The sequence below is a fragment of the Paramisgurnus dabryanus genome, chromosome 1 (assembly GCF_030506205.2).
Source record: "Paramisgurnus dabryanus chromosome 1, PD_genome_1.1, whole genome shotgun sequence".
NCBI classification, from domain to species: domain Eukaryota; kingdom Metazoa; phylum Chordata; class Actinopteri; order Cypriniformes; family Cobitidae; genus Paramisgurnus; species Paramisgurnus dabryanus.
Window position 1 is genome coordinate 34,976,891 of NC_133337.1, and position 21,543 is coordinate 34,998,433.

The following is a 21,543-nucleotide window of genomic DNA, read 5'->3' on the forward strand; positions in this document are numbered from 1 at the left end:
CGCAAAATTATCTCGAAATATTAAAGTCTTGGCAAGTATTATCATAAAAACAGTAAGTTATGTCTTAAATTGAACGCAAAGAGTTCAGAAAGAAATCAGATGTGCGTCAGTATTATGGATCCGTCCTTATTCAGTCTTAAGGTGGCAGTGTATGGAATGTTTTTTTGGTCTTTTTTAAATTAATTAATTAAATTATAAAATAATTAATTAAATTATAAAATAAAAATAAAATTGCAAAATATGTCCCAAATTTGAAAATTAAATGCTAAAATAAAAATTAAAACATTATTTCATTTTCATTTTTAACGTGATGAAGCATCATTCCGGCCAAATTAAAAAATAAAATTTAATTGATGATTTGACATTTCATTTTCAATATAATCTTGAGTCAAGACTGACAATATTAAAATAAAAAGGCAAGCTTGAAAAGGAATCTGTAAATACATTTTTTAAAAGGCTTTTTATTCATGCCCAAGCAATAATAGGGACAAAATTAAAATGTAAAGTTCAGTTTTAATTTTATGTTCTGTTTAAATTATTTGATTTCATTTTCTTTTTCGTTTTCATTTTCTTTTTCGTTTTCATTTTCATTTTCAACTTGTATGCAAATTCAATGTTAATCAATGGGTGGCGTTTACTTGCTTAAAAAAAGGGGATTGGCTGAAGCAGCGTTGCCAACTCAGCGACTGTGTTGCTAAAATAGCGACTTTATTGCTACATCTAGCGACTTTTAGGCCCATTTAGACAAACTTAGCGAATGTTTGGATGAATCTTAGCTTCATATCTGTACAGATAGGCTACTGTGTCGCTTGTACTGGCCCACGAGTGCCGGGTGGCGCTGACGTCCTGGTGAAATGTGCGTCTGGTGTCTCTGTGCATGGAGCTGGGCAGTGTAGGAGCTGACCCGTGGATGAGATTCGCGTACATTGTTTACATTTCAAAGGAGTAACAAACTATAAAAAGTGTCTGGTCCGCTGTTATATATGTGCGTATTTTCACACATCTGGTCCGGTGAGGCGTAAGTTTAACGAGCTGATACACCGACCAGTCACTTACTTTTAAATGAACATTATCTGTTTATTTAGCCTATGTGTTGTCTGTACAAGTATCAGAACTTGCGTCCTCTGTGAAATGCGAGTCTCTCGGAGTCTTCTGTGTACACTGCACTGGACACAACATACAGTTCTTCTGACCATAGCTGAAGCGTGGAAGACGAGCTACGCACATAAGGGCTGTGACGATATCACAGTAATACTGCATCACTGCTGTATGCCAGCTGCGGTGATGTCACGGCCGCAACCTTATAAAGCGCGTCATGCCCAAGTGCTCTGATTTCTTGAACTGTACCAACTCACTCCCTGGTTTTAAACCCCTGCGCGAATAACAACATCTCTGCAAGGAAATGTCAGAGCCATGCCCATGAAAGTTCATGTGCAAGGAGTCCGAGCCACACGCATATTAAGCTTTCTCGTTCAAGGCAGGCACTGTGCTGGTGATGATAATGATAGCATAATAATAATTTAAAACTATAATGGGCAAACATGACAACTATCGTTATGAAGCCAGGAGCGCGTATACTGACAGCACAACTCGTTATTTGGTTGAATGCTGTGCTTATATCTGGAGCTACTGTAAGCGAATTTCTGAAAGCAATGATTGGAGTATCCATAAGTTTTGTGCAGTTATTTACGTAATGATGCAATTGTCGATTTCGTTTTGTATCCACTTTGAGAAAATCTAATTAAACATACTAACAATAATAACATTAAATAATGTTTATTTTCGATATCTTTTGAGTTTAATATCAATTATGGAACAGTTTTTGTCATTGTTTGTAACCCATTTTTTGTACAATAAATTATTAAGAGTTTCAACATGTTTGGAGAAGTGTGTTTCTATTCACGGAGAGTTTACCGAAAATGAATGTCTAAAGAAATAGGAATCAGGTTTTGCACAACTCATCAGAAACAATCTTAAACTCTGCATGTTCTTTCTGCAGGTTTTCAGGTTGTTATTCTATGAAATGTATTGTATAAAATGGGTTATAAACGATGACATAAAAGGTCTATAAATCATAGTATATTCAAAAGATATAAAAAACAAAAGTTAACATATAGAAATACATATTATTTCACATTGTTATTGCTAATATAATTTGTTGTTTTAATAATATGGGGTGGGTTGTTGTGCTAACAGTCTAACCGCGTGATTCTGTTGCTTCTTCACCACGGTAAAATACAATCCCGTACGGTCACAGCCCTTACTCACAAATCAGCGTTACAAATGAGGACCACTTATGCCACAAAGGCTGAAGGTCTGCTCTGCCAGTGTGCCCGCTGCAAAAGTAAGTGACTGGTCACGGTGTATGTCCATTTTCATGAAATGCATACAAATAACACGCAGTGTGATTATAGTGCTATATATACGCAAATTTTGCGAGCATATGATACTCCAGTCCTTCACGGATTTTGGCATAATTATGCATTGCACGATAATCACACTGTGCTATGTGTATGCATTTGATGAGAATGGCTGACGCCTCACTGGATCAGATGTGTAAAAATACGCACATATATAACAGCGGACCAGCCACTTTTTATTGTTTGTTCCTCCTTTGAAATGTAAACAATGTACGCGAATCTCATCCACGCGTCAGCTCCTACACTGCCCAGCTCCATGCACAGAGACACCAGACGCACATTTCACCGGGACAGCGCCACCCGGCACTCGTGGGCCAGTACAAGCGACACAGTACTATCTGTACAGATGTGAAGCTAAGATTCATCCAAACATTCGCTAAGTTTGTCTAAATGGGCCTAAAAGTCGCTAGATGTAGCAATAAAGTCGCTATTTTAGCAACACAGTCGCTGAGTTGGCAACACTGCTTCAGCCAATCCCCCTTTTTTAAGCAAGTAAACGCCACCCATTGATTAACATTGAATTTGCATACAAGTTGAAAATGAAAATGAAAATGAAAACGAAAAAGAAAATGAAAACGAAAAAGAAAAAGAAAAAGAAAATGAAAACAAATAATTTAAAGAGAACATAAAATTAAAACTGAACTTTACATTTTAATTTTGTCCCTATTATTGCTTGGGTATGAATAAAAACCCTTTTAAAAATGTATTTACAGATTCCTTTTCAAGCTTGACTTTTTATTTTAATATTGTCAGTCTTGACTCAAGATTATATTGAAAATGAAATGTCAAATCATCAATTTAATTTTCTTTTTTAATTTGGCCAGAATGATGCTTCATCACGTTAAAAATGAAAATGAAATAATTTAATATAATGTTTTAATTTTTATTTTAGCATTTAATTTTCAAATTTGGGACATATTTTGCGATTTTATTTTTTATTTTATAATTTAATTAATTATTTTATAATTTAATTAATTAATTTAAAAAAGACCAAAAAAACCTTCCATAGCAGTGCCCTATGTAAATAATGAAAAATCAGGAAAATAACTTCTGTAGCTTTAAAAAGATTAATTATATTTCATTTATGCAATGAAGAAGTCAGTGTTACTATTCATTTGATTCTATTTCTGTTCCTAAATACTTAAATATTTTTCACTTATTTCTTTATTTGTTCTTCTTTCCATTTTTTGCTGATCTGAAAATTGTTCGATCCATGACTCAAAAAAAGTAATGTAATCCGTTTAACCACTATATTGTAAAATGATGTAATTTGAGAGTAGGCACTGAGGTCCACCATATTTTACCAAGGTCCACACTATTTAAAATGCCTGGCCTCGCCGCTGGTACCAACAGTTCACAGAGAACACGAGACAGGTAGCTTTCAAGGCCGATGGCCATGAACGAACCTGAGCAGCTCTGACAGTTTATTCAATCTAGATGAAGATAAAAACAGAAGTGTTGAACAACCTTGACGTGCCGAGCAACACTTCTATCAACATTCCTCATGCTCTCTCTAAACACACACACACAATCTCACTCCCTTCAATACAACTGCCGTCTCCATGACAACGGAGGCAAAATTGCAAGAACGCAGAGCATTGCAATAACAACAACATTACCAAATATGGAGTTCCTGTCACTACAAATAGCCAACAGGAATGGACTCAGCAAAGGGGGAGGAGCTGCAGGTCATTACCGAATGAAATGACTCAAAATAGCAATCAAACAGATTGCGGGGTATTTACGAAACCATAGGACATTCGATGGTTAAACGAGTAACACAAAACAAAATAGGTGGGGAATTTAATCAAACAAGGAGTAAAAGATTGTAGATGCTTCTTTTTTGTTTCTCACTGTGTTGGCTGCACTGTATGCATGACGCTAGATGATACATATTAGCATCATTACCATGACAAACCATAAAGTCATAGTTCACCCAAAAATGAAAATTTGTCATCATAAACACAATAAAATATATTTTAATAAATGATGGTAAGCACACAGTTGATGGTTCCCATTGACTTCCATAGTAGAAAAAACAAATACTATGAAAGTCAATGGGTACCTTCAACTATGTGCTTACCAACATTTATTATAATATCTTCCTTTGTGTGCAGCAGAACAAAGAAATGTATACACATTTACAACAACATGAGGGTGAGTAAATTATGACAAAATTTTCATTTTTGGGCAAACTATTTCTTTAAAGGACAAGTTCGGTATTTTAGACTTAAAGGAACAGTATGTAAGAAATTTATATCAATTAATCATAAAATGGCCCTGATATGTCACTAGACATTAAGAAATCATCTTTATTTCAAATATTTATATCACTGACAACAATGGTCTGGCCAAAATATTGTCATTTAAAAAGTGGAGTTGCAGCCCTCAACTGATGTTTATGTTGTCATTTTGTGTATTGGCCACCAGTTGTGTGATTGCAGTACCAGTTTTAGCCACAAGTTTTGTTATTGCAATACCAGTTTTGTCCACAATCCTACATACTGTTCCTTTAAAGCCCTGTTTTCAGATTGTTTATGGTGAAATAGAATGGTTTTGGAAATTTCGACATTTGCGGCTGCCCTGAGAATTTTCGCATGTTTGTGTTTCAGCTCAGACCTCTACAATGGGTTTAATGGTGCACTGGAACAATCCTTCCTAAAATGCATTAAACTTTCGTTTACAAAGACGTGAAACTCACCGAGTGGTCAGGGGTGTTCACTGATATGCTCACACAAAAATCGCTGCAAAAGATGCTTTCCAACAGCTGTTTTAGCATTCGTTGTTAACTTGTGGACCTATTTTTCCAAACGCCTCACACCCGTACATTCTTCCGCTTAGAGCTTGAATAATAGACACTCCAGCCCAGGTGGTGGCGCTAATCCGCCTTTGCCAATTGCAAGAATAGAAACAAAAGTTCCCGGCGCGGAGTAATACCGTACCTCACAGGACATCTTATACAAGTCCATGGGGCTGGTAAAAACTACGATAAAACCTGTTGGAATGCGTCTTTAGGAGCGATTTTTGTGTGAGCATACCAGTGAACACCCCTGACCACTCGGTGAGTTTCACGTCTTTGTAAACGAAAGTTTAATGCATTTTAGGAAGGATTGTTCCAGTGCACCATTAAACCCATTGTAGAGGTCTGAGCTGAAACACAAACACGCGAAAATTCTCAGGGCAGCCGCAAATGTCGAAATTTCAGTCAAAACCATTCTATTTCACCATAAACAATCTGAAAACAGGGCTTTAAGTCTAAAATACCGAACTTGTCCTTTAAACTCAAGGACCCATGGCAAAAAAACAAACAATGTGTGTTGTTTAGGTCTTATCAATAGTGTAACAGTCCGATCACCAGAGGGATTTTGCAAGGTTCAGCTGGGTATATTAAATTATATTTTTTTTTTGAAAAGTTGCCAGCCAGCATTATTTTGTGATTTTCAAAAAAGTTTCACAAAATGCCTTCCAGGAAAATTTTCTTCTAAAAATATATAAATATATCAAATGAAAGAACAGACCCTCTGCTTTCAAACAAACAATTAACAAACAAACAAACAAACCAGGAAAAAAAATTTCTATCTATATTTTTCTTTGCTTATAAACTCTTAAATATGGGTATTTTTCTTTAAAAATATTTTTTTGCAAAAAGCTGAATAATTGTATTTTTGTGAAGGAATTTTGTTAGAAATCAGATTCAGACCGATTATCAAAACAAACACAGAGTTTAAAATTAGTAAATAACGTTTTTGCTTCAGTTTTTTCATTAATTGGGTAAGTGCGCCATCTAGTAGATAATCGCGGTATTGCAGATTAACATAAAAATTCATTAGGAACACTTTTTTTTTTGTTTTCTCTTAATTGCTGAGATAACTCGTCAAAAGGGGAAAAAGTAAAAGACAAAATGCACAATGAAGTTAAGACCACCGGGCTTTATAGCAGCCAATAGCAAAATTTCAACAAATGACGTGAGTGCCAAGTCACAATGAGCATGCATGGGCTACACATGGTCTCGCACTTTAATGATTAAAAGCGCACACAAATGCACATGCAAACACATCCCATCACCATTTTTCCATTGAACACTTCTTCATTTGATTTTCACAAGCACACAATCACACATAATTGTTAAAGAAAACATGACAAACCAAAACACTCCAGAAGCTCACACCAGGCCATTTCTCATTACCTTTTCCAAATTTTAAAGGTACATTTTATTGATATGTGTAAAGACTAGGGGGTTGGTGACTAAAAAAGTACTCTGTATTGTGTGAATGACAAAGTGAACATACCAGCAAATCATACAGTACAAGAACAAAATTTCAGGGGTTGGTTTGACTGACATGTGTACTACTGAACATACACGCATACATACAGTATGTCTGTGTTTGCATGCAAACAGTGTGCAAGTTTGTTATCTCCCTAGACCAAGAGGAACACAGGAGAGGTCTTCTTATCAACCATTGGCCAGCATCTTACAATGCCAGAAAGAGCAGCGAGCTTATCACAACCACTTATAGCTAAATTAATCACAGCTGGGGTTAAATACAGATAAACACTGTGCCACACATAACCGAATCATCTCGAGACCTGTTAAAAACAGATTTGAGAGATAAAGCAAAGAGATTTCACACGCTTTTTATGGTTTAAACTTAACTGAACACCCAAACAGGTATATTTCCTCAAAAATATTTCCTCAAAAATATTGAATGCTAAAATGCAACTGAAAAGAACATTGATTTGTAATGATTTAGCTCAACCAGCCCGTACGGAAATGTTGGCTTACTAATGTTGTACATTTGGGGTTTGGCTATCTGTTTGTCACGCAATGGCAGACAGGGGATGTTTTAGGTTAATTTGTTTATAACAAAAGTGGCATTTACCAAATACAATTAAGGTGATAAAACAGGTTTGTACTGCTTCACAAGCAGAGCCAAAGGAAGCACAGATGAACAGTCTACAAAGGACATTGCAATCTTTGGCTGAGCAATATAACATTGGTTGTGTTTGTGCGTGACAGCTGAAAAAGCATGAATAGGATTTTATTCCCTTTACAGCTAAAGAGCTTCCACTTTATACACGGAAATCACACAAAAGAACACATTTCCCTGTTTTTATGGTTGATCATAAAGGTTAATTACTGTACATTTTAGCACATTTATTCATTGTCCACCAATTCTTGACTGCAAAGCCTCATAAACAAAGATTAAATTGGGCAAAAACCAAAATGTGTATAGTTTACAATAATCAAATCAAGTTTGACATTAACATGCTGATAAGCTAAGAAATCCAACCCCTTTATTTATTTGCCATGCCAAATGGGGCCGATGGAATTTTTAAAGTGACTTGCAGTACCCAATGTCACCATAAGGGTGGCACCATCTCAAATAACACTTGGTTTCTTGTTGAACAAACGAATTCTTCGTCCGAACCACACACCGGCTGTTTCTCAATTCCAAGAACGCAAAGAACGGACTTGCGTTCTCGTGGAGATCGGTCTTGCCAGGGGACCTTGGAAGAACGATCTCAGTAGGTTGCGAGAACACATAACGCACTTGTGAGAATTGAGATGTGTGCGTTCTTTCTGTTGGTCACCTGACCTCCGCCATTGTTTTGCTGCAATGACTTCTGGGCCGTAAAGCGATTTCAGCGCGCAAGTCTGCACTCGATGAATCCTCGATATCAAGATCACATCCGGGTATTTTCATGCGTTCTCTGTACTTGCGTTCTTGAGAATTGGAATTGAACTTCGACGGTTAATGATGACGTAGAGCGAGAACACAAGGACGCAAGATTGCATATTGAGAAACAGTCACTGTAATGGTACACACTGAATTAGATGAAGTACCTACTCATCAACCGTTAAAACTGTAAGTTCTATAAACTATTAATAAAATTCGGACATACTACATCCGCCTGTGACACATGACAACGGGTGAGACATTAACTTGAAGCACAATTTAACCACAAGGAACATCTGTATATGTATTGCATTTGAATAGAGCCGCATTTTTAATCTTTTTAAATATAGCGACACCTCTCCTTCTTCTTCCATGGAGGCTCACTGGTAGTACAGTGATCATCGAATGCACATTCCAATATCTTTTTGGAAGTAGTAGGTCATCCGGGAACTTTTCGCTCACTATTTTTCGAATACTATGATTTCGGATACTACTCACCCTCCTTCCTAGTGCTTTTCACTTAGTATATTGTAGAGAAGTAGGTAGTATCAGACGTTAACCATCGCAAAATCAAGGGATCGACAAAACGTGTGTAGCCTGGCTTTTAAAAATGGGATAAGGATAACTCAAGGATAATCGAATGCAGAGTTTGCCCCTACAACTTCAAACAGATGAACAAACTAGGGCTGTCACAATGATTAAATCATTGTCTCATTGCGATGAGCTCAGATCACCGCAATGATTGCACATCTCTCTAAAAAACACAAGGGGGAGCTCCAGGAATTAATTTTTTTGCAGCCGCTACAGGCATGTTGTCCCGTACTAATATGACCTTAGCAGAATTGGCTACTATTTAAGGCCTGTTCTGGTATAGTTTATTTTGATTGCATTTTTAGTTTCAGTTATTTTTCAGACACTTTATTGTGTTTTTCTTATCAGGAATTTGTTGTTTTTGAAAGATATATTCATTAAATAATGAATTTTACATTTGTGTTATGTGTATTAATATATACTGCCAGGTAAACCTTGCAAAAGATTTCATTTAAATAATCACAACAATGTGTGGAAAAAAATGTATTAGTCGTCATAACCGTCACAATTTATTACTCAATTAACCTCTAGCCAAATTTCATAATCGTGACAGCCTTAGAACAGACAGTTTAAATGGAGCTGTATGTTGAAATCTATACCGTATGCAGCCCTCATCACTCTCTATTCCCCGTCACTGCTCTAGAGATAAAGTGATGCACACCTGAATGAGCCGTAGATCTCATGATTACAGACGTGTCTAGACTACCTTGCACATCAAGCGAATGAGTGCCGATTGTCCTATCGATGTTCTGGAGCGCTCATCAGCTCTGATGGTAGCTCACTTCAGAGGTAATGAGTGCTCAGACACCTATGTAAGATATTTCAGCTGTCGCTGAGTCACACAGGCAGCATTTCAGCAAGCTATGTCACACCAGTGCAACAGGTTTCGCAAATTTGCAGCGTGTGCACTTAATGTGAAATCTCATTTAACAGAAAGACGTGGTTGTGTTAAGGTGTGAGTGAATGGGAAGTTATATTCCTAAAAAGTGGAGTTTGTTGATTTTGAAAGGCAACCATATACATACATTTACAAGTAATTTAAACTTTCTTGACGAGTAAGGAGTTGCTGTAAATTATAAAAATAAAGTTGAATTGGCTTGAAGTTCGCCAGTTTCCAGTGGGGGGCCGTGCATTTCACATCTACATTTTATGGTAAAATGACACTTTGGGCCCTATCTTGCACCCAGCGCAATTGACTTTGTCAGTGACGCATGTATCATCCGTATTTTGCACAGGCGCACAGCGGGTTTTTCCCTCCACAGACGCACGTCGGCAAACTAGGGAATGAACTTGCGGTCCCTGGGCGGTTCAGCGCAAAAAAGGAGGCGTGTTGCGGCGCAAACCATCCCTGATGATATTTTGCAGTTTCAAAAAACAATTGCGCCACTGACCAGAAAAAAAACTAGTCTAAAGTCAGTGGCGCGTTGCGCTTGGTTCATTATGCTATTTTAAGGGCGCATGCTTGACCATAATGTATAGCGTGCACAACGCGCACACAATTTGCTTATCTAATCTACACAGATGCAACAGTTATTTCTGCAAATCATAAATTGTTACAATAAAAAATATTAACACATGAGATAAGGGGAATCATTGTGGTGAGCATTGTGGTGATAGTTTTTATTTATTGTGTGGCTGCGTTAAAAAATTCTCATGCAAATAACGATTAAAATATTTTCATAAGTTTGTTGTGTGGCTGTATTACGTTTATTTTATGTAAATAATTATTAAAATGATTTCATAAGAAACCTTAATGTATGTGAACTTGATTTGTAAGAGTACTTTGGGGTTGGACCTTGCTTGCGTTTCTTGGGTCCGATTTCAAAGCCCCCAAACCCTTTCAGCGGTGAGGGTGGACGCAGGGTGTAGAGGCAGATCCACCTCCCGTTACACGGCGTGCCCGATTTATGCTGGCAAGCTTGGGATTCCCCCGTCTCCTGACATCATTGTAGCGCTTGGCGCAACGATGGGGATGCCAGCTGATGAGACAATCGTGGCTATTTCCTCTCACGCCTGTTTAACCGACGCTGATTTGGGCGGGTTTCTCCTATCCCCATACAAAACAACTTCTCTGTCTTTGACTGCTCTTACAAGAACGTGGGTCTCCTAGGCTGTGAACCGCTCCTGGTGTGCGCCTGGTAAATCCATAATAATAATAGCAACCCGCCATGGAACTTGCACCCTTGCGTTTAAAGGGAATGTTGAATAGCGTTCTGATTGGTTTATTTGACGTTACGCCCAAACCACACCTATGAATAATGAACCTACTTCAGACAAACCCCTTATTGATTTGCGCCTGGCACAAGAGTTTTTTCTCCCGCCGGGAAAATAGCAACAGCGCCCAAGATCCGCCCACCAAGTCACTTTGCACTTGCGTTTCAGATCGTTAAAATAGGGCCCATTGTGTCAATTCACATAAACAATGCATCGTTTAATTGAGAGTGAGCAGCGCAGCAAAAATAGAGCCGACGACGAAACAGTTGCAGCACTGCTGCTTTAGCGCCGCTCGTGCTACGCGAGCACGCGCTCCTGGGCGCCGAAAAAAAAGCTGCTTACGCTTGTGGTGTGAAAGCGGCATAATTTTAACTTCATTTTTATCATTTATAGCAACTCCTCACTAGTCAAGAAAGTTAAGTTAATTGTGACTTCAAAATTTAAGTGGAACAAGGATTTTTTTACAGTGTATAGGCAGATAAGTGTTATCTCAGAGGAACTAGAGATTAGACAATTTAACTAGTTATTTTATTAATCTCATGTTAAACGCTAAGGAACTCATTTCAGGCAGTTGCTAAGGAAACTATCACAACTGCCATTGCTCATACTTCAGGTCAGAAGCTTAAAGTGTAACTAAACCCCTGGTCAGAGCCTGACTCCACCCACTGGCAATATTTGAAAAATGCAAGAAAAGTGGGCAGATCCCAAGGAGATAGATGGGACGAACCAAGTGTGTGGTGAGATCGTAACAAGGGCGTGGTGATTTTGAACCTGCTGACGTCACAAGTCATTTTTTGGACCCACAATCCAATAGGAAAATTCAACTGCAGTAGCCACCGTTCAACCTGAAGAGGGCAGCACTCAGACGTTTTTACACCATATATTGTAGTATTGAAACACTTTACATCCAAATGTCAAAAAACTTACTAAAATCAATGACCAGCACTAATAAAGCCCCATTCTTACAGATCATTAACTAAAAAAAGTTGGTTTAGGGTTTAGTTACTCTTTAAACACCACCGACCATAAGAATTAAAGGATGGTACGCAACTCATCCAGTACTGTTGTGCGACAAACATGATTGATTCCTCAAATTGTCCGGCTTGTTGAGAAAAGCTGCTATAATTTATCAAACCTCCCGACTTATGACTAATGGCACTCGACAGACACACAAATGGATGGAAAAAATCACAAAAACTTACATTGAATGAAAGATGTGAGTCACATCTCTAGAAACACCTTACCCAGGAGAGGGTTATTTGAACTTTAGTATGGTACTGTAAGTAACCATCTAGAAACCACTCAGAGCACCCTAGCAGGAGATTTTGTGAAGCCGAGCACTACTCATGGTTTCTGAAAAGAAAAAATCCACATGTGAGGGATTTATCACCAGTTGAAGATGAACGGCACTCAACAGTGCTAAAGGGAGAAAAAGGAGATAAAAAAGGACACAACATGCGTCACATATCTGAGTGGGGCATTGTGGAGCTCTGTAGCACCCTGTTGTCGGAGAAAATGCACGCAGTTGCGTCTCTTTCTAATCCTGCAGGCGCTCAGCACGTACACGGTGAGGCCAAAAGTGGGACAGCACAGATAAACAAGGGATTGTAGCCGACAGGAAAGAGCACAAACATGACTCTGATAGGATGAAAAAGACCACTTTCATACTTATCTAACAGAATAATAGGTCGCAAGCGGTGAGAGCGGGAAACCGACTGAGAGAAAAAGATGGAAAGAGATTATCTAAAGAAAGACAACAAGTGGCCACGCGAAACCCTGAAGCACATTGGGTAATGGTGCACTATGTAACTTTAAGGAGGATCTCTTGACAGAAATGTAATATAATATACATAACTATATTTTCAGTCGTGAATAAAGACCTTACATAATGAACTGTATTGTTTTTATTATTTTAGAATAAGCTGTTTTTATCTACATACACCGCGGGTCCCCTTTATTAGTACTTCCAGAAAAAAAAACGTTTTTTTTTTTGTGACTGTTGTGGACAAAAATCCTTGATCTTGCGGCATGTTTTTTTTTTAAATGCGATGGAATATGTGGGATATTTATGCAATTTTATGCGATGAAATTGCGGGAACTTGCAAAAATTACGAGAACTTGCAAAAATTGCGGGAACTTGCAAAAATTGCGGGAACTTGCAAAAACTCTTTGCAGCTTTTGCAACTTTTCAATGATGTTCATGTCACATAATCACGTCACTTAATAACGTTTTCATGGAAACAGGGGACATGGCAGCGCTTGTGTGAAGTAAATGCAAAAATTTTCAACGTTCAACGAAAATGCAGGGATTATGAAATCATGCAAGCCCCGCATAATTTGCGCACGGAAATCTGCAATTTATACCGCAAAATTGCGGCGTATTTGAAAAATTCGGCTTTGGTTGATTATGCGTTTAATCATGCAGTCGCATAACCGCATTTTTCTGGAGGGACTGCTAGTGTTGTAGTTCTCGAGACCACTTTTTCAAGGTCTTGGTCTCGTCTTGGAATCGACCGCATTTCGGTCTCAGACAAAGAGGACTCCGAATTTTATTTCAAGACCGGTCAAGACAACAACTGATGGCACATTACAAATTTATTTTTTATTATTTATTTTATGCAGTTTATTCAGGTTTGGCATATGATGTTGGCATTGTTTAAGCATTGTTTAAGTTTCAATGACAATTTTTCTAATTTTATTACTAAAAACACCTGCATTGTGTTAAGTGGATGGCAAGCCATGGAATTCTCTTTAGTGTTTGTTCACTTTTATTTGCTTATAGACAAAGATAAATTCCCACATATCTGCAATGCCTTTGATTATTTTATTAACTTCTCTGATGGCATACACACACACACACACGCACGCGCACACACACAGACAGACAAGAAGTGCCTTATCATATGCATTTTCCACATTTCATCATAAGTGTTTTAATGCAGTGACTTGCACTGGTCTTGGTCTTGACTTGGTCTCGACCCTTTAAAATCTTGGTCTTGTTTGTCCTTTGGCAACAACCGTAGCTTCTCTATGCGTTTCGAAAGGGAGGGGACTGAGCTGCTGGTTGCAATTCGCAATGTCACCACTAGATGCTCCTAAAATCTAATCGCAGCACCTTTGAGTGCACAGTATGATCAGAAATTGTTCAATTACATCTATGAAAAACAAATCAATTGTTTTATCATTTAAAAAACTCTTTATTTGAAATGTTTGGTGTGAAATGTGTGCTTGTTAAGTTGTTTAAGAGAGGTGTGAAGTGCCACTAGGTTTGATAATGTGTTTTATCTAATGTAATGACACTCATTTTTAAGTGGGCTGTTTAAAGTATCCAAACATCTTTCTTCGCTGTTTTACCACACAGTAGCAATTCATAACTAAATAAAGAACCCTCGGGTTAAAAGTAAGAGTGAGAGCAAGGGCTTCACGGGAACAATCACATATCAAAGCATAAAGAGAAACATCCCATCAGGCATGTGCATATTTATAATAGTTGTATAATTAGGATGACGAATGCAGAGTATCTCAGTGTAGATGTAAGACAGCACAGCTCTTTGTGCGTGTGCGTGTGTGTGTGTGTGTGTGACTCCCACACACAGATGCACACATGGTAACAGTCAAACCGTGTTTTATCTTAAAAAGCACCATTAACCTTGAAAGCAGAACAACATAATAGACTGAAGATGAACGACTGTGCGTGCGTGTGTACCTGGGGGCGGATGACTCTCTCGATGTTCCTCAAGGCCGTATCAGGTGAAGGAGGCGAGCAGTCAGGAGTCAGGCCCGTCGAGTCGTCGCCATGGATACCTCGCTCTGCATCACTGGCCGACACATGCGAGAAGTGGCCTTCGGAGAGACAAAAAAGACTGAAATTAAAACTGCTGGATTCATGCAGTATGTTAAAAACAATGAGCCTGAGGCAATCGCTGGGCCGGATAAATGTCTCCATCACATCGATTCGAAAGTCATTTGCATGAAGTGCTACTTACGGATGGCGTGGAGCTTACAGAAAGAAACTAAATCATGCAAAAATCCAATGAATGCACATACAGCAATAGCCAGAAAAGGGTCTGAAGGAACCCTGTGTCTTCAAATGCTAATGAAACAGCTGAATACTGAGCTTTCAATGCAGATACTTTGTACCATTAGCCTTACTAGCAAACATTTGTGATGTTTAAAATGTTGCAATTGTTTAAAAATATTGTGATACATAGTACCATGGTAGTGTAACACTATGATTTTGGCGAATATAGCACCACAGTATATAAATATTAAAAATACTATGGTATTAACATTTTTTTTTTGTTAGGGAAGCTTGACCTTTACAAGACATTAATGCTTAATCCTGTTTCTTAATCCTGAAAAATATGATGTGTAGCAAAATGCAATACCTCAGGCCAATAAATGATGTGTGTGTGCCAGCGCATTTATCTGTGTATACGACATAAAAATAGCAATATGTCCTGTATATATATTCACACATACGCACTACAGTGTAGCAGTGAGACCATTTTACCATCCAAGCAGATTTCCCCAGAGTGAAATTATTATGAATGAAGGATGAAACAGACAGAGAGAGAGAGACAAAGAGAGCAAGACATGGTGTAAACGGTGGGTAACATCTCACTCATCCTCCAAATTAGTAAGGAAAAACACTTAATATAAATCACAAAAAGCACTCATAAACCCACAGTACATACTGTCTGTGCTGTTTACAATACACAACTCCGCCCCTTTAAGTAAAGTGGCTGCAAGAAGAAATTGCAGGAAACAGTTTGGAGCAATTAGTTTTAAAAGAGAGAGCAGAGAGAGTTGATAAGCCCTACGGAAACTGTTTAAGTCCAAGTTGCATGCATTTATTCAATATGCTCTCCTCATCTTCTGCATTTCTGGTCTGTTTGGTGCCGAATAAAAGATGAGGAACTGATAAGATGTGTCATCACCCAATTACAGGAGATTCAAAATTATGTTTCCTTGTATTTAACTGGAATAATCAGGTAATTAAGCAATAAAACTAATTATGTCTATGTTGTGTGTGTGTTTACACAGATACACTTTGGGGACAAAAACGTACCCAGAAGTAATCTGCACTGCATAAAGTAATATCCCAATCAGTAATTTCTGGAAAAACATGCTAAATATATGCATATGTTTTATTTGCCAACTTGGGGAAAGAAAATTCAAACCTTACTAATAATTCAAGATGTTTTCTCCATAAATCTATGTTGATTCAAAGGTGCCAAAGAATGTTCTCTGATATCTACATATGTGGCTTTATTAAGTGCAAAAAATGATCCAGTTTTACATGTCCATTTACAACCCGATTTGTCCCCAGAATGAAATGGTCTATTATTAACTTATTTAAAGGTGACAGAGAATGAGAAACCATTTTTACCTTGTCTTTGTTGAATAATGGTAGTCTACCCGCATTCACAAACATACAAAAAGTGCTAGACATGCTAAACATCTCAGTCTCATAGTAATTCTTCTTTTAGAAATGTCAGCCAGAAAACGGCCCAATCTGAAAAACTGATGCTTATGACATCACAGGCATCCAACTGCCCCTCCACTTTACATAATTGGCTACATTTTTTGAGTGGCAGCATAGTCAGCCAATCAGTAATGAGATTGCAAGTTAAGCCAGTAGGGGGAGCCAAATAGGTGCAAAACCACTTGTTTAAAATCCCCCACCCTAATAGAGCTATCTGAGAGAGGTTTTTAGGAAGCTTCTAAGGCATTACAGACCCAAACAAAAAAATTTTTGTCTACATGTCACATCACAGAACAAGGATAAATACTCCGTTCAATCATTCTATGTCACCTTTAAAATGGTCATAAATAATAACATTGAGGTCTGCTCTGATTGGCTGTTTCTCAAAGCAGCTTATTTCAGTACCTCTCTGTATGTGTAAACAGACCTCATGTTTGAGCCTGTATCAGACGAAGATACAGATTTTGAGGAATAATCTAATTATTAAAGATTAAAAATGAATGTTTCTGAGAGATAACTTTGTGTTTTTTTCCAGTATGGACCTGCAAAATCATAACTGTAATATCAATAGTAGAACTTCAGCCTAAACATTATTTATAGCTAACGCTATATAGCATATTTCGCTAACTCAGCGGTCACAACTTTGTTTTTAGCATTGTAACAACATTGTAATTTAGTTTTGGGGCGTACTTCACGACTGTAATGTCACAGTTGGTGTTATGTTGCGATGTTGAGGCCTGTTTTCCAGGGGTCTTTTGCATGCACAAGGTTTACATAAGAAAGAGGAAACAATCGTGTTTGAAGCTCACAATATTTCATTACAGTGTACAGAACTCTTATTATACATCTATGCCGAGGTACAGTACAGTTTTACATTCTACGGCACCTTAAAGGATGTCAATTTGTTATTAAAAACAAGATAAGATACTAGAGTAAAAAATCTAAAATAAAAATAATTAATTTTTTTGATATTTAACAAAAAATACATAAATGTAAATTCTAAAAAGTTCTAAAACAGGTTTACGTTACTGTGTAACTATAACTGGATTTTATACAGTACCCTTTGAAAATACCTTTAATCGGTAACACCCTAAAATTGTTCTCACTTTAGTAAACATTTTAAGTTGATAATGTTTAAATATTTTATACCTTAAATTTTTCACTTAAAGGGCACCTATTTCATTGCTAAAAAACAACGTTATTTTGTGTATATGGTATAATACAATGTGTTTGCGTGGTTTACGATTAAAAAACGCATAATTTTCCACATACCTTCATTTTTTTAGCTCCAGATTTTACTCTCTTCCTGAAACACACAGATTTAAAAAGATCTGTGTCCCTGATTGGCCAGCTAATCTGTACGTTGTGATTGGCCTGAATACTTCTGACGTCAGCCGGAAATGTGACACTCCTTACAGTACCATGGTGGTCCGTGTACCTTTTGATAGTTTGTTTTTCAACTTCAAATGAAATAAGCAGAAACGAGAAAACGGCCCCTTTTTTCGTTTTTTCGTTTTTTACCGAAAGACGAAAAACGAGATTTCGGGTTGATTTTTCATTTTTTTGTTTTTTGGTACAAAACGAATAAACCACTCTAAAATTCGTTGTGACATGTGGGCGGTCGCTAGACGCACCTCTCCGCCAATTGGTCAACCAAAATGTGAATATGTGACATCATCCGTTGTTCCTCAAGTCTGTTCAACAAAATAAAAGTCCTCCGCTGCTGTAGCAATAGGCTACTAATCTTTAAACTTTACAGGTCAGGTATTAAATTGTGCTTTCTTCTGTGTAACTTAACGGGTTTCGGACAAATATTTATTTCATAAATATTAATCTGCACCTGCATGGTTTTATTTTATTATTTTAGATATTTGGTGAAGCCGCGCTACCCTTTATAAACAGCGCAAAGAGCATGTAGTACAGGGCCGGGTTTCCCAAAAGCATCGTAAGGCTAAAAGTAGATCGTAAAAACCCTTACGAAAATTAACCATGGTTTTATTGTGGTAAAAGTGTAGTAACCATGTTTTTTTGGTGAATGGATTACTATCAGCAAAACTATGTTTTTTTTTACTACACTAACCATGGTTTAACTATGGTTTTTAAAAACCATAGTTGTCAAAACCATGGTTATTTTGTGGTTACCATGGTTTTACTACAGTAACCATGGTTTTTTGGTTTTAACTGTAGTAAAACCATGGTTAATTTTCGTAAGGGAACGATCGTACGAATCATCTTATAATTTCCCAAAACCTTCGTAACAAGTAGCACTTGAAAATCATCGTAGATCTACGAGTGGTCTGGAGTAATCGTTAATTCTTAAGTGCATCGTAAGACAACAGAGTTACAAGGACACCTGCAGGACAACCAGCAAATTGCACTCCTGCAATGACGAAAATGTAATGTTTTAAATGTAGGCTATATTTATTTACTGGGTTCTTATTTGTTTATTTTATATTAAATATTTTTAATATAATATATTAAACATTCAAATGAGAAATCAAATTTAAACGACTAAACATAAATTAATAAAGAAGTAAAACGTATTTGGTACAAGTTGGTAAAAGGTTTTTTTTGTATTTTGGTAAAAGTTGGTACTAGCAAATTAATAAATGGTTCCTACCGATTGCTGCTTCATCTAAAAATGTTTTGAAGGGAAATGGCATCTAATTAAAGAAAACAAATAAATATTTACAGGACAATGCAATAATCCATAATAATAAATAAACATATATAAAAACAAATAATAATAATCTAAACAATAATATAAAATGCAGAAGGCATTTCGCGGTGGGACGAGTCCTAAATAAATACGGAAAAGAATATTTCATTATGCAAAAATTATTAAAACATTTCATAAAACAAGTCATTGATCAATTATGATTAATAATATTACAATATTAGTTCACATCGGCTAAAGATCATTAGCCTAAACAAGCTTCTGCTACAAATTTGAGTCATTCTATTGGTGACATTTCAGCACTTGACAAACGGATAGCGACTCGTAAGTAGCACTTAAAACCCAGCTGTGACTGCGAGCGATCGTTATACGTGCATCTTTGGGAAACGCACGTAAATGAACAACGAATGTTCGTTAAGTAGCTCGTAGAAAGCGCTCTTAAGTGCAATGTTCAACCAAGTGTAAATACGTACCTTTCTTAAGTTTTGGACAAGAGATAAAGTTTGATTTATACGACAGATATGAAAAGTTATTAAAAAAAACAATGTCATGTGGAAAGTGATGTCAAGTGATGATTTCGGTTTGTCTTCGGTTGTGTGCGCGCTTTTGTTTTTTTAAGAATGAACCACAAATCGCGTTCTTGTGAAGGGGAAATTTTCTTATTTTTAATGTGTTTATTACAACTAAAGTAATATTTTTTGTTATATTTTTATCTTAATATTATGTTACATTTTACAACCAGACTTTCTTAAACTTTTTAAAATCATGAATGTAAAAGCAAGTAGTTTGGTGGATGCTTCAACACAGTGCAACAGATAGCTAATTGGCACATTTTTGCCGGATTTATTTGTTTTATGAAGAATTGATGTTGAATCAAATCAATATTGGATTGATTCAATCTCTTAGAGTACATGTGATTTAATAAACACACGATGATATTTGCTGTGTGGTGAATAACAAGGCCTAACAGTAAATAATAACTAATCAATATCTAAAAAATAGAGAAACTCAAAATAAGAGGACAGAATACGACAAGCAAGTTCTGCATAATGCAGAAATGCTGATTGAGCTTCATGTTTCTTTATTGAGATCACGCGCATTGGCTTGGCTTATAATGATCGAGCTAAGCTCATTGCTGGTAAGAAAGATGATAATTATTAAGACATTATTAGGTAATTAAATAGATTTGTAATAATTGTTCATTTATATTTAATTCATATTGACTGTTAGGCCTATTTATAAAAAATATATATTTACGTAATAATTTTAGATATATTTATTTTTATGTCTCTAATCTTAGTGTTAGCACCAACAAAAAAAAACATGAATGAAAGATACATTTGCAAATTACATGGTACATTAACAAGCGGAATTCACGCGGTACAATATTTGCCATGGCTATACTCATGAGTACTTTTTAAATGGCTTCTTTTTAGTCAAAGATTTGTATTTAGTACAGTCACACTGCATGTTTGGGAAGTATGACCGTACTTTTCCGTAATTAGATTTTTTAGTATTCCCACTCATGCAAATATGACTATTATACAAGTAGCCTATATTTTTATATTTCTCCATAAACCTTCTAATACTAAAAAAATCCGCTATGATTTTCATAGTTTTGCAATACCAATACATAAAATTACATCCTAACCCAAACCCCAAATCTAACCCCAACCCCAAGCAATAATTTAAAAATAGAAAATAAACAGGAAAAACAATACTTAAAATGACATTAAAAATAAAGTCGTGCGAGCCGGGACACGAAAAACTATTTATAGAAATACATGTGGTGACACGAAAAAAGCAGAAAAGTGTGTCCATGAATACGAATAAATATAAAATATTTCGTAATTATACCACAGAATGCCTTGAGGTAGGGTTGCAACACCCACTGATAAGGAATATAATGAATATATTGACATTACTTATAAAATGTATTCATATATTTACAATAAATCTCTATAATCTTTTCTGTGGAAATTATGTTTTGAATGTTTTAGGTAGCCTAATTGGCTTCGTTTATTTACTATTTATTTATATATTTATTAAGGCATTCTAACATCTCTGAGTATATTCATGGAACCGGTTAATCTATACACAAGTTACAAGGTGATCTACACACAGTCGAGAACAATTTTGCAAGAATGTTTCTTATTTAGGCCTATGTTTTATTACTCTGAGTTTGGGAAATAGAATTTGTGGAATTATATGAAAAATATTAAAATATATTCAATAATAAATATATAATATATAAGTTCACTATATTTAAAAAAAAAAATGTTATTATTCGAAGGTTTATGGAGAAATATAAAAATGTTGGCCTACTCTCTATTATATCTGCAAGAGTCATATTTGCAGGGGTGGAAATACTGAAAAATCTACTTACGTAAACCCATTGTTACTTCCCAAACATGCGTGACTGTCCTCAATACAAACATGTGACTAAAAACAAGACATTTTAGTCATGTACTCATA

At 36.4% G+C, this 21,543-nt stretch overlaps 1 protein-coding gene across 3 annotated transcripts in view; it reads right to left on the reverse strand.

Moving 5' to 3' along the window:
- Positions 1 to 21,543, reverse strand: part of anks1b (ankyrin repeat and sterile alpha motif domain containing 1B) — a 248,589-nt gene that overhangs the window by 112,958 nt on the left and 114,088 nt on the right. For all 3 annotated transcript variants that reach the window (XM_065268491.2, XM_065268490.2, XM_073814739.1), the window contains one exon: positions 14,610 to 14,746. In XM_065268491.2, the coding sequence (XP_065124563.1) occupies positions 14,610 to 14,746 (137 nt within the window). The remainder of the gene's footprint in view (positions 1 to 14,609; positions 14,747 to 21,543) is intronic.